This window comes from Macrosteles quadrilineatus, unplaced genomic scaffold (genome assembly GCF_028750875.1).
Source record: "Macrosteles quadrilineatus isolate MER2022 unplaced genomic scaffold, UCM_ALF_1.0 Scaffold_9__3_contigs__length_116548681, whole genome shotgun sequence".
Taxonomy (NCBI): Eukaryota; Metazoa; Arthropoda; class Insecta; order Hemiptera; family Cicadellidae; genus Macrosteles; species Macrosteles quadrilineatus.
The window spans coordinates 64,697,594-64,711,206 of record NW_026542602.1 but is presented as its reverse complement, the minus strand read 5'-3'; the positions used below and the strand labels follow the sequence as shown (position 1 = coordinate 64,711,206).

The 13,613-nt window shown below is 34.2% G+C and overlaps 1 protein-coding gene across 3 annotated transcripts in view; it reads right to left on the bottom strand.

The window, feature by feature from the left end:
• LOC129003165 (bumetanide-sensitive sodium-(potassium)-chloride cotransporter-like) overlaps nucleotides 1–13,613 on the bottom strand; it is a 49,626-nt gene that overhangs the window by 22,156 nt on the left and 13,857 nt on the right. For 2 of the 3 annotated variants that reach the window (XM_054431427.1, XM_054431428.1), the window contains exons 3-6: nucleotides 7,199–7,291; nucleotides 5,689–5,764; nucleotides 2,432–2,527; nucleotides 23–276 (exon numbers count right to left, since the gene is read on the bottom strand). In XM_054431427.1, the coding sequence (XP_054287402.1) occupies nucleotides 23–276; nucleotides 2,432–2,527; nucleotides 5,689–5,764; nucleotides 7,199–7,291 (519 nt within the window). Of the gene's footprint in view, nucleotides 1–22; nucleotides 277–2,431; nucleotides 2,528–3,015; nucleotides 3,112–5,688; nucleotides 5,765–7,198; nucleotides 7,292–13,613 lie in introns of all 3 variants that reach the window. The other variant, XM_054431426.1, reaches the window with a different exon arrangement.

Sequence of the window (13,613 nt, the reverse complement as noted above, 5' to 3'; positions counted from 1 at the left end):
TATTAGAGGTCATCATACTTACCCTAGTGACCCAGTCCATTCCAACAAATGCCAGGATTAGTATACCGACTAGAGTGACTGACCCGACGAGTCGTACGTCGTTAGTCCCGTTGTCGATGATTGACGTGCCGAACATCCTCATGACGTCCTGCACAGACTCGCAGAAGCCTACGATGTACATGGAGACAGCTACGGAGTTGGCGAGTGTAAACATAAGACCAATGGCCCCTCCAAACTCTGGACCCAGCGAACGAGAGATCATGTAGTAGATACCACCTGTAGGAGCAAATTTATTGTTGAATATTACTGTTCTTTGAGGTATAGAGTGGTCTAACATGTACAAAACATTTTTGTCATGAAAGTATTAACTGATGTAGTTTGAAAGAGTTATCATATATGTACCGGTACCCTTTTGTAAAAAAGCATCTCCAATATAGATTCAGCTCTAATTTTCATTCCTAAAAGTCCAATTTTTCTTTCAGTATATAAAATAATTTCTTCAAGATATAGAAATAACACACAATAAAGAATTTTTTATGATGCTATAGGATAACTTAATAGGATATTGCTTGCCTAGTGGTTAGCGTCTTGGACTTCGGTAAGCTGTTTTACACTATACAACATTTTTTTTGTTGAGGCAATTGTAATATGATATACGGTAACAATTATTATTTTACAAATTTTAGACTTGGACGTATAAAATAATATGCTCTTACAACATAAACATAACTAAGTTGAGGAGAATGTATCTTTAAAGGTGTTTTACTTCTCAGAATAAACTACAAACTAAAAGCATTTTCTAAACAAAGTTTTTCTTCAAAACTGCCTCCAAAACTATACTCTGTCCCAAAATAATATATTTAAGAAGAATTAAATGCAATACCTACATTTAAGCAGGAACAACAGCTATGTTTGTTTAGCGCCACTATGCAGAGAATTTTCATACTCGGCAGTTAAAATATTGCAACCTATATGCTTGTACTTGTTTAAATAGCATTTATTTAATTATGTTGTTATTAGACTATAAAATATCCCCGTTGCAGCCAACCTGCCTACCAAACGAATTTCCATATGCCTGATTGAATTTTCAATAAAATATCTTTTTCCTACAGTTACCTAACAATGTACATGTTCTCTCACTCATTTGAGAAAGCAAAGTGGCCAATTCGCTCATCAGTGAGACAATGTTAACATTGTCTCACTCTAATTACTTTGTCTCACTCCAGATTTGCAACGTGAAGGCACGAAATAGTGAGCGTGTAACATGCAGGCAACGTCGTATGCGCGCGAAATACGTTGGCAGCACTGGCTGTAAATCAGCTGGTCAGCTGTTGTACTGTTGTATTTGCCACTTAACGTTAAATGTTATATTAAAAGTTCACTTCTGTGTAAAAATAGGTTATGTTTCTTCACCAATTTATTTGTTTTACGGTAACTGTAGGAAAAGTATAATGTGCAACTCGAGTTCAAAGTACAATTGCCTCACTCGAGAAACCATTCCTCACTCGCCTACGGCTCGTGAGTAAGGATTTCTCTCGAGTGAGTCAATTGCTCACTTTTCTCACTAGTTGCACAAATAACCATTTAAATATGTCATTTGTATTTCCCATTTAAAATAAAATTGTAATGAGTATAGGTGTGCTGCTATAGGGAAGATAATAATTAACAAAGTGTTTTTACTGAAAATAGACAGTTTGTATTTAATTCAATATACAGTTTGTCTATTTGATTTGTAATCACCATAATATATAAATTTTCAAAATTTGATAAAAATATGTTCATAAAAGAGCAAACTACAACCACTTATAAAAGAATAAATTATTTGTTTTTTTAAGCTCTACAAAATGGTTAAGAAATAAATTACAAAATTTGTATGGTTAAAATAAGTTATAAAAACCAATTTTTATGAATTAAATTAATTGTAGATAGAAACCTCCATCATAAACTCCTGTTACCATTGTCCGATCATGATAGTTCGCAAACTAGTTTGAATAGATGTTGGTTTACACGTTTATTACCAAATTGAATCAAAATCAGATAATTTTTGCTCGAGTTATCATGTCAACGGAAACTATGAATTTGAAGGGATGGTATTTTTGGCCTCTGGGGACTCAAAATGAAATAGTAAATCTAACGGGTCAAGACCATGAGACATACGGTAAAAGCTTATATAAGGGAATTTTGCTATGAAACAAAAGCCCAGAAAAAAATTATCCACACGTTGATTTTTAAACACTAATTATTGAGTTTAAATAATCTTTCTATGCGATCCTACATCAGAAAAATGACAGTATTTATCAAATATAGTACAGCATTGGTAGTTATTTTATCAAATTATTAACTCCTTACCATGTAAAACCCCTCCACCATGAGTTAGATTTAGAGAAAAGCCACTAGAGGCCATTGTATGTCTTAGTGTAGAGTTACCGACCTGCTTCTATCTCTCCGTTAGTGCTTACGGCAGACATGGAAATTGCCGTGACGAGAGTTACAGTATTGGCAAACAAGATCACCGAGACACCCTGAACTGAAACATCCATGCACATGCGTCACAGCCCCTGCAATCATTGCAATCATTGTGCTTTGTAACTGACCCTGCAGTTAGGGCAATCGCAATCGCTGGTCAATTGAGCGCCAGGAGTGTGAAAACGCAAACATATTGTCAATAGTAACATCAAATGTTAAAAGCTTAATAGCTTAGCCAATGTTCAGTCATTTTAAGGTTTATGGTATATTTTAGAGATGGAAATTGTATCCAAAATACTAGCAAAAAAGCGTAAAAACTGCGATAGTGAAAATAAAATGTGGAAAAAGCGAGTAATGCAAATAACACTGTGTAGTGTGTGTGTTGATAATAGTAAAGCTGTCACACTCAAAAATAAACCTATGGTTTACTCTTCACACTGAAAACATGTATGCAAAAAAAATTAAAATAACTTAGTGCAAAATTCACAGCCATGAAACTCATTGATAAAAGCAAAAAAAGCTGTGCAGGCTCTTGGTTGTTTAGGGTACCTCCTTCAATCAGCCCGTTGGTGCTGACAGCTGACATTGACAATGTGGTGAACAGAGTGACTATGTTGGCCAAACATATGACAGCTACTCCCCACCCTAGAACCACCTTCACTCAAGAAACTGGTACGAACAAGTTATTGAAGGGATCTCTGTGGATATCACTGTTAGTAGTATTACACAATTTACAAGTTTCGGAATCTGGAATCTACACCCATCCTCAGTTGAGGAAGTGCCTAAAACGCAAACAAAAATAGTATACAAACAGCCAAAGCTGGAAAATCACAAAAGAAAACTCACTGTATATGGTATTAAAAACAGGATAATAGTTTCAAGTGAAAACCAGTGGTGTAGAGGGGTGAGAATAGTTATGTTCTTGGATTCCCAGTGATACCATGAACTGTTAGTCAGTTCACAATGGCGAGCATTCCCACTTTGAAAAATTCACCCCTACACCGCAAGTTAAACAGAAACTGTTAAAAATATGGGGTAGGTGAACACAATGGTTATGTCTGCAAAAGAATGTAGCCCAAGTGAGACTGGAACAAGTAACTGTTATAGGGTAGTTACACACAATGAGCCGAATGAGCATGTCTGCAAAAGAATGTGGCTCAAGTGAAACTGGGAAAGTAACTGTTACAAATACAGGGTAAGTAAAAACATTGAGCATGTCTGCAAAAGAAGGTGGCTCAAGCGAGACTGGTAAAAGTAACTGTTACAAACACAGGGTATGTGAACGCAATGGTTATGTCTGCAAAAGAATGTAGCTCAAGTGAGACTTGTGCAAAGTAACTGTTACAAATACAGGGTAAGTAAACACAATGGGCATGTCTGCAAAAGTAGGTGGCTCAAGTGAGACTGGTACAAAGTAACTGTTACAAATACAGGGTAGGTGAACACAATGGACATGTCTGCAAAATAAGGTGGAGCAAGTGAGACTGGAAAAAGTAACTGTTACAAATACAGGGTAAGTAAACACAATGGGCATGTCTGCAAAAGTAGGTGGCTCAAGTGAGACTGGTACAAGTAACTGTTACAAATACAGGGTAGGTGAACACAATGGACATGTCTGCAAAATAAGGTGGAGCAAGTGAGACTGGAAAAAGTAACTGTTACAAATACAGGGTAAGTAAACACAATGGGCATGTCTGCAAAAGTAGGTGGCTCAAGTGAGACTGGTACAAGTAACTGTTACAAATACAGGGTAGGTGAACACAATGGACATGTCTGCAAAATAAGGTGGAGCAAGTGAGACTTGTGCAAAGTAACTGTTACAAATACAGTGTAAGTAAACACAATGGGCATGTCTGCAAAAGTAGGTGGCTCAAGTGAGACTGGTACAAGTAACTGTTACAAATACAGGGTAGGTGAACACAATGGACATGTCTGCAAAATAAGGTGGAGCAAGTGAGACTGGAAAAAGTAACTGTTACAAATACAGGGTAAGTAAACACAATGGGCATGTCTGCAAAAGTAGGTGGCTCAAGTGAGACTGGTACAAATTAGCTGTTACAAATACAGTGTAAGTAAACACAATGAGCATGTCTGTAAAAGAATGTGGCTCAAGTGAAACTGGGAAAAGTAACTGTAACAAATATACAGGGTTAGTAAAAACATTGAGCATGTCTGTAAAAGAATGAGGCTCAAGTAAGACTGGTAAAAGTAACTGTTACAAATACAGTGTAAGTAAACACAATGGGCATGTCTGCAAAAGAATGTAGCTCAAGTGAGACTGGTAAAAGTAACTGTTACAAATACAGTGTAAGTAACACAATGGGCATGTCTGCAAAAGAATGTATCTCAAGTGAGACTGGTACAAAGTAACTGTTACAAATACAGTGTAAGTAACACAATGGGCATGTCTGCAAAAGAATGTAGCTCAAGTGAGACTGGTACAAAGTAACTGTTACAAATACAGGGTAGGTACACACAATAAGCATGTCTCCAAAGAAGGTGGCTCAAGTGAGACTGGTAAAAGTAACTGTTACAAATACAGGGTAAAGGGTAAGTAAACACATTGGGCATGTCTGCAAAAGAATGTAGCCTCAAGTGAGACTGGTACAAGTAACTGACAACTGTTACAAATACAAGGAAGGTAAACACTATGGAGTTTTCTGTAAATGGAGGTGACTCAAGTGGAAGTGAGACTGGTACAAGTAACTGTTACTAACAACTGCTACATCACTAGGTTTTGCTTCAAAGCTACCTTGTTACGTTATCCATCAAAATGTTAATGACAAAATAGGAGTATCTAACTAGTTTGTATTCAAAATATGAAATATTTTTAGTTAAACACTCATATGACATAATTTATCCATTTATATTTTCCATGTAATCAACAATAACTTGTCGACTGAGCTTTAATCAGGTTTCCCACGATGATACAGGAGGCTGTCACATGATCAAAGCTCCTTACATTGTGGTTAACCACAGACTTGCATAAGTAGATATACCTGCCTTGCCTGATCACATTTTACAGTCCTTTGATGTAAAACAAAAATTCTAAGTTCTATTGAAAGTTTTATAAGTTATTGAAAAGTGAAATACAAAGACACTGACTACTGTACTATTAACGTTTTAGAACATGTGCCTAATAATTGCTTGTCTAATGAAATAAGTTATGCATTAATAAAACTTTAAGGAAATTATAGTTATGATTTTTGCAAATAAACTTACCTACTCCTGCTTGCCCTATTACCCAAGACAACCGAAGGAACAGCATAACTCCCCAGATGTTTAGGAGGCATCTCATCTGAAAATGTATTTTAATATGACCTTCTCAGGAACTTTGAAACTGACATATTTTTTATATTAAGCTGGGTTTTCCTAGGCGCGGAAGCGGAGAGCGGAGAGAGGAACGCGGATAGCGGAAAAGAGATTAACGTGGTGTTCCACTCCGCTTCTAGAAAAACAGTAACATTAAATTACCTAAGACAAGTGGAGTCCACTCTCCGTGTTCCTCTCTCCGCTCTCCACTTTCGTGCCTAGGAAAACCCGGCTTTAGGGAATTTTACTGTCATATTCTATTGTTCTATATTCACAACTAAACGTTTCTCCATAAATAATTCTAGTTTTATAATATGTCAAGTATCGTTAAATACAAGAGGAGATTTGGAGAAGAATTTGACATAGTGCAGGACAGAGAATTTTGAAGTGGTGAGGACAAAAATTGAATTGGGTTTGAGTGGGCGCAGTAGTAAAAGTAGATATATTACACCTACGGTTTGGATAAAAAAAATCAAATAACATAGTATATGGTAACTTATATTGGAGATATTGGCAATGAATAGTGAAATGTATAATTAAATTTAAAAGTTCATTAAAATAAAAGAAGACGGCCCAATTATGAACACGGAATTACTTAAAATAATAACAACAAGAAAAACACTGTAATATATCCAAATTTCAAAAGATTATTTTTTCATATATTTTTCCAATATCCTCTTCATCATCTGTTTTAACTTTACTTTAAATTATTTTATTATTGTAAACATTTACTTTATGTATCAGTTTAAACACAGCCTGAAGATGGAAACATAGTTTCTGAAAGCCCTTGTGGATTAAAATAACTTATTATATATTGACCTAGTTGAACTTTTAAATTTAATTATACATTTCACTATAGTACATGGTGATTGTAATGATCAAAATAATACAAAAACCTTAGTGGTACTTTTAAGTAAAATACTTAATTTTATGTGACTTGTGAACCCAATTGAATAACGTTAAAACCATTTCAGTATCTATGGATCTATGTACTGTAAGGGACAATGAGAAAAAATATGCTTAACACAAGCATTTAAAGATAACTCTGTGTATGGTCTAAATTATTATTAAGAAGGTAAACTTTATGGTTAAGACGATTTTTAGGATTAGTTGTTGATAAATTAAAGTATAAGTAAACATTCACTCAATAGTAGAGGCAGGTGCCTATTAAAAATACCTTGTAAGACAATTTCTGGAGAAAACTATAATGTGCCTTGCATTGTGTTTGAAACAAAACATTTTGGCACAAAGTTCCTACTGTAAAAACACCTATGGGATTTGTTATAGGCAAAATTCCTGAGTCCAAGACTAGTTTAAAGACAAACAAGGCTTGATATGTTTTCCTTTTGTAATCTTCATTGAGACTTCGTAAACTTTTTGTTCCATAACAGTTGGAAACGAAACTCAAGTTGATACTTACATAAACTCCTTCAATCCATCCAAATTTGATAACCTTTCCTTTTTTCTGGTCAGCTTTGCCGATAATACTGTAATTGCTCTGTCTTCTTTTTGCCTGTAGCATAAAATAACGAATATTAATCTATTTATTTACAATACTAATTGTGGTAGGCCTAAGAGATTTTTGTTATGTTAGATTAATTAACTTTATTTGTTCTATGTGAAAACGTTATGTATTATTTGTCATTTTGAGGAACATCATTAACATAATAATGAATGAAATTAAATGATTTATTGTAAAAACTAGACAGTTCATGATAATCGTCAAAAGAAAAAAATCAATATGGCTTTAGTTTTACAATGGAAACTAAAATTCTAAACTTAAATACTCTTTTCTTGACCTCGTTTGTACAAGCAGGTCTGAAATTATTAACTACTTGTTTGTTGGTTCTTCACCTTTCTTGGTTGAATTAGTATATAAGTTAAATCTGACCTGTTTTCTTTTTGCCTAAAGTATAAAGCTATAATCTTATCTTGAGTATAATCGGAAATATAGTTGTAGTGAATGACCATTGTTTTGGTTTTTGTATAAATAAACTGCACAGTTTTTGTGGAGTGCAAATGTTATCTCTTATAGCACTTCAGTATCAGTGTAAAACATTGTGAATGAACTTATTAATAATTTTAGCATACACTATCTAAGCTTCATTTTGATGTACCATATGCCTATATTATTATTTGGTAAATGACCTTAACGCTTACTAAAATTTAATTTTTGATACTATTTAGACTACCTAAACGTAGATGCTTTTATTCATTAAGAACAAACCTTTTTGTTCTGTATTGTAAATTAATTTGTGTACAACTGTTTTTGCAACTTTTGTACTTTTCCGGATATGGTGTAAGGGTGTGGGATAGACGCTCGTCTGAGTGGGTACGCGACTAGTTGTGGCAATGACCATAATCTTCCTACACTTCCGTCATACCACTACACTACGATATGAACTGTTTTGGAACACACGGTTTCAATCCAATTGTGATTCAGTCCGTTCCAGTTCAGCCTAATCCGCAGACGAATCAAAGAGTTAATCAGGACATGTGGAACTTCAGTTTTTAGATTGTTTGAAATTTGACCCAGCATTCCTTGATTATTTGACTTGATAGATGGTCCTGGCTATGGGAACATCCCGATCTTAGTACCAAAGCTACACTGCTGGTTATCACTTATCATTACTCAAATTGTAGATCTGAATTCGCAGTCAGCTTAAATACGTAAACAATTGTGTCGTCTTAAGTAAAGGACTGGTACGGTGGCGTCGTCCTGTAATACAGGTCTACTTACTACTAGGAGGTCACGAATTGTGGATATTTTATAGGCATGATCTGTGGATGCGATACTCCCTTGTGTGGATTAACGTCCGCCGATGAATATTTTTTTATGGAGATACAGGCAGGCTTTTACACGTTAAAATAAATATTTTTCTATTTATAAGTTTAAAATTGTAGATATGCACGCTCGTATTTTTAGGGGAAAATACTACTTTTAGTGAGCGAAACCCCAGTTATATATGACAACTGTAGACAAAATTACTACTGTAGTCGTCAAGATGAAAATGTAAAACAGTAATTATACAAAACGAATAACATTTTTAGAACCCTTGCGAGCGTAAAGAAATACTTTACGTAAAAATAATTTAATCATCATCGAATCTATAAAACCGTGAACCACCAAATTCAACCGATTACGAATAGGAGTTGATTTTGGCGGGTGTTGTAAAATTTGGCGGGTACTATAGACAAAGGAAGGATCAGATGATCGCCCTTGAGTGGACAATCGTCACCCACCATCCATCTGACTTAAGTCCAATCGCCGAGTGGATAATGCGAGGATGAGGCCAATCTGGGATGCTTCCTTTGCCAATCACTGATAAAACAACATGACTGCGACCGCGTCCTCATCGACCACAAGCCCACTGTTAGGTAGGTTATCAGGTATCTTAGGCATTTTGGACAATCAAGAGACATGCCTAAAAATTAAAACTTAATTTCTAAAAAAACTGGGACCCTAAACTAAAATTATGGCTTCGACATTCCCTAGTTCTCAAAATGATATTTCTTTCAACACAATTATCATGAAAATCCGTCGAGTGGTTGATTCAGAATCGTGAAATAAAAAACACTGTTTCGTTTTAATATTATAGAAGATATAGATAGATTCGTTTTCTTTATTAGTTTTCAATTTAGTAACAAGTCAAAATTCATTAACCAAGCTTTATGTCTACAGTTTATTGTTGTTAAAGTTTAAATTACAATTCATTTTTAAAACGTTTTATTATCTCGCTTTCTTGTCCGGTACACATTTTGCAATGACATATTCAATTATTCAATATTTTACTAATATTAATACTTAACACTTTTGTATGTGTGGGCAAAAGTTGCATGCATACAAAAATGCACTTTAGTACTTAACTATTACTACCTTGTGTGGTTTGAACTTAAAATGGAATACTTTAACCGACAAATCACTTGTAATACCCTAGCTGGTAATTACAGTGCATTTAAGAGATTAGTTTAGATCTTGTTCCATCACAAGCCATGGATATTTGCTCGGTTATCAGCACATTAACTGTCACCACAGTTATTTGCTCGTACACATGTATGTGTGCGACCAACCGTGGGATGACCACCTACCAGCTTAGTTACGCAACTAAACGGTCAATAAGCTAAACGTTTTAACTGAAGCGCAATAAACACCCCTTTCGCGTCTTTGTTTACTGGTAAAAATTATGTCTTAGGTTACGTGTAAGTATCTACATACAGACTATTTATATTACAAACTGTTCAGTTTCAAGCATCGGGTATTAGCAAATTTTCCATATAGGACTACGGAAGTAGCTATTACCGTAGGTCTCATGTAAGACCTAGACCCTAGATTTTTTGCATTAGCAAAATTGAAAAAAAGTTGGAAGTCGTTTTTTGATGTGATCTTTACATGACATATATTTTCGTCATGATTGAACAATAGTAGGCGAAAAATGCAGTTCCATTACACGGGCAAAATGTGTCTTTTCAACACTCGCCCATTTTCCATCCTTGGCTTCGGCTTGGTCTGAGCTCGAGTCTGACATATTCACTTTACGCCCTAGTGATGAAAATATACTATTTCCATCCCGTTGTCATATCGTAGAAGCAGAATGAGATTAGTGTTTAAATATTGTCTTACATTATCGCTGGACAAACGAGTGGATAAAAATAGTGTTATTGTCAACTATCTTAAATTGTGTTAAATCCAGTCGTATAGCCTATATCGAAGCCACCCGCGTGGTTGGAGAAAACTAAAACGTATAAACGCTTAAAATTGCCTAATAGTCTCTTAATATTTTAGAATCCATGCAGTACAACTTTTACTAGCGGAGTTCTCTATTTCGTATTGACAACTATACTATTAGACTAATTGTATTTACAAAGAACGCTCTGAAATTCGGAACCAACTTTTGCTTACCGAAAAGAAAATATATTGTTGTAAAGCATCCTATAACAGTGTGTAAATACAATTTCCTACTCAATTAATATTAATGAGATGGCAATTGATTTGATGCTTAAACGCTGGCCTATAACAGAGAGCAACGCTCATCTGGGCGCCGGTATTATTTAGCTGCAGTAATACTAATAGTGTTATTGAAATAGAAAATCTACTTATTAGTTGTAAAATCATTTTAATACAGTAATAAAGGGGTTTAAAAAACTACCAGTATAGCCTATGTTGGTTTGTAAAAAAAATAATGCATGGAAGAAATAAAACAAATGGTTGAAAGAACCAATACAAATAATTATTTTCCTACAGTCACCCGACAAAGTGGGCTTCCTTGCACAGATTATAATACATAAGTAAGTAGAATGATTACTGTAGTATGGCTTTCTATCTATCAGTGCAAGGAAACCCACTTTGTCGGGCGTCTTTTAGGAAAAGAAAATTTCACTTTGAAAAGGTACTGTTTACCTCTTTGGTTTGTTTGTTTAATGCAATTAAATTCGCGTTGGATCATTTTATGTTGGGGCGATTTGTATTTAGATATAATTGTGTTCCTTCAACTACATGGTATTGATAACCGTGCTCATCACACAGGCCACAATTGTTTTTTCAACCCTCGGCCCTGACTTGGTCGCAAAATGGTACAAATTTGTTGTTTAGGTCCCAGTGACGTATTTCTCACCAAGGTAGGCTATTTTGAACCATTTTAACAGCTGTTTAAAGATCTTAATGCTGCGTGTCCATTCAATAGTTGTCAAAAGCCCGCCGCTATATTTAAGCCTAGTTATCCCATCATCCAATCATTCTATCATGTTTACAACCCGCGCTTATGCTCGTTCTTCCGTCGCCGATCATTCTTTCAATCATTTAATTTATTTCCTCCATATATGATATAGTTTGTTTGTTACATGGTAAATTTTAGGTGTTTCATGCAAGTTTGACCAATTGAACCAAGAAACTATCGTAGCAGTTTATTGGGAAACTTCATAAAAATTCTAGTATCGAGACAAGCATTGACAAAGTCAGGGCTTAGCCAGTTTTATAAAAGGCGTAAAAATTGTCAACGAGATAAAATATTTAAGAAAATCCTACTTAAATATTTATTAGGCCTTAGTTATACTTGATTGCTAAAAGGCTGTCTTAGATTTTTTTCTTGTTTTAACTCATCACATCTTATAATGCACAAGGTACAAAAGATTGGAGTGTCGTCACAATATAAACTAAAACTAATAAAGTTGACAGAAGTAAAATATCTCATAAATAACCAGGAAAGACCTTATCATTCAGCCTATCATTTTACAAAGTATCATTAAAAAACTCTTCTACAGTGTAGTATGGTTTTTGTAGGAGAAGTTTGTGTAAAGATGTAAGGGCTAAGTTCTTGGAATTATTGTTTAGAATTAATTATTGTTGTTGGAATTATGCTGTACAATTTATTATAAACTTTTACTGCCATGTATTTTGGAGAGTTTTCATAGAATGAAAGCCTATGCCGAGGAAATTTCAATTTGTTCTGATGTCGTGTTGGAAAGGTATGGTTGAATTTACAGTCATCAAAAATTGTAATATCATTAATGATTAGTTTAACAATCTCAATTATGTAAAGATTTAGTGTTAAGATACCAATATCTTTAAATAAAGATCTGCAGCTTTTTCTTCTTTTAACTCGAGCCATAGTCCTCACTATTGATTGTCGAGCGTTAAAAAGAATTTTAGTTTAGGGCTGACAGCCCCAAAGTACTATTCCATACCTAATTATTGATTCGATGTAGGCGTGGTATACCATTTTACATCACTCCATTGATGCTGTATTACTAATTACACTTATTGCAAACCTAAACGAATTTAACTTTTTTGACAGATATTGAATATGATTTAAATAATTCAATAACTTCAATAATTAATAAATACCGTACTACTTTCTTAAATTCTTACTAAATCTGTTTTATTATTTGTTCCTAATTTAGTGACAGGCTTCACTAATTTTTTTTACTGTGAGGTCAATATCGCAATCCTATGTAATTCATCTAGCATTGACTTTAAACCACATTATGGTTTATTATTAAGGGTTGAAGACAGTTTTGGGATGGAAAATAGCCTCGTTCAATTGAGCATCAGTGTGTGTTGTAAAATAATATTTCCTTTGTTAAACAAATGTCAGTTTGTTTCCCAACCAAACTGAAAAGAGTAATTTATTGTAAAATGAAGTACCTTTTCATATTTTATACATCTGTATCAATATTTTTATTGCATGAAATACTGGTAAAGAAAATTGAATTTCAATAAAAACTCGTTATTTCTGTACATGAGTGAAAAATTACAACACTAAGTAAAAAAAAAAAAAAAAAAAAAACAGTCAAGAAAAACTCAAATTTTGTTTCATTAACATTACAATACTTTTGATATAAAGCATATACAAACATACTTTATGAGTTTTGCTCTTTCGCCAACTATTTGCAGATTGTATCATACTTGTTGCAAGTTTGTACTAAAACACCGTAAAATTACGTTAACTTACAACTGACATTGGAACAATTGTCTCAAGATAAAGATTTTGTTGCAATTATATAAATTAAATAAACATTTAGATAAGATAACTTCCCGTGTCATATTTTAACAAGGATCTCATTCTTATCATGTATCAGATAGAGGGACAGGTGTCATGTAAATTTCATTATCACAGTGTATTTTTAAGTGCATTTACACTAAAGCAGTGTTGTTTGCACTTAGAGAAATACAACCAGACCACTTAAAGCCCCATTAGACAAAAGATAACCGAAACCGTGGTATCTTAGGTCATATGATCTATTTTAAAATGGCTAAGCTATGAATGAGTTATATCTTGTTTGCAATAGTAGTTCTTTTAAACTTATACGTTGTTTTCCTCCGAATTTAGTGGCAGCTC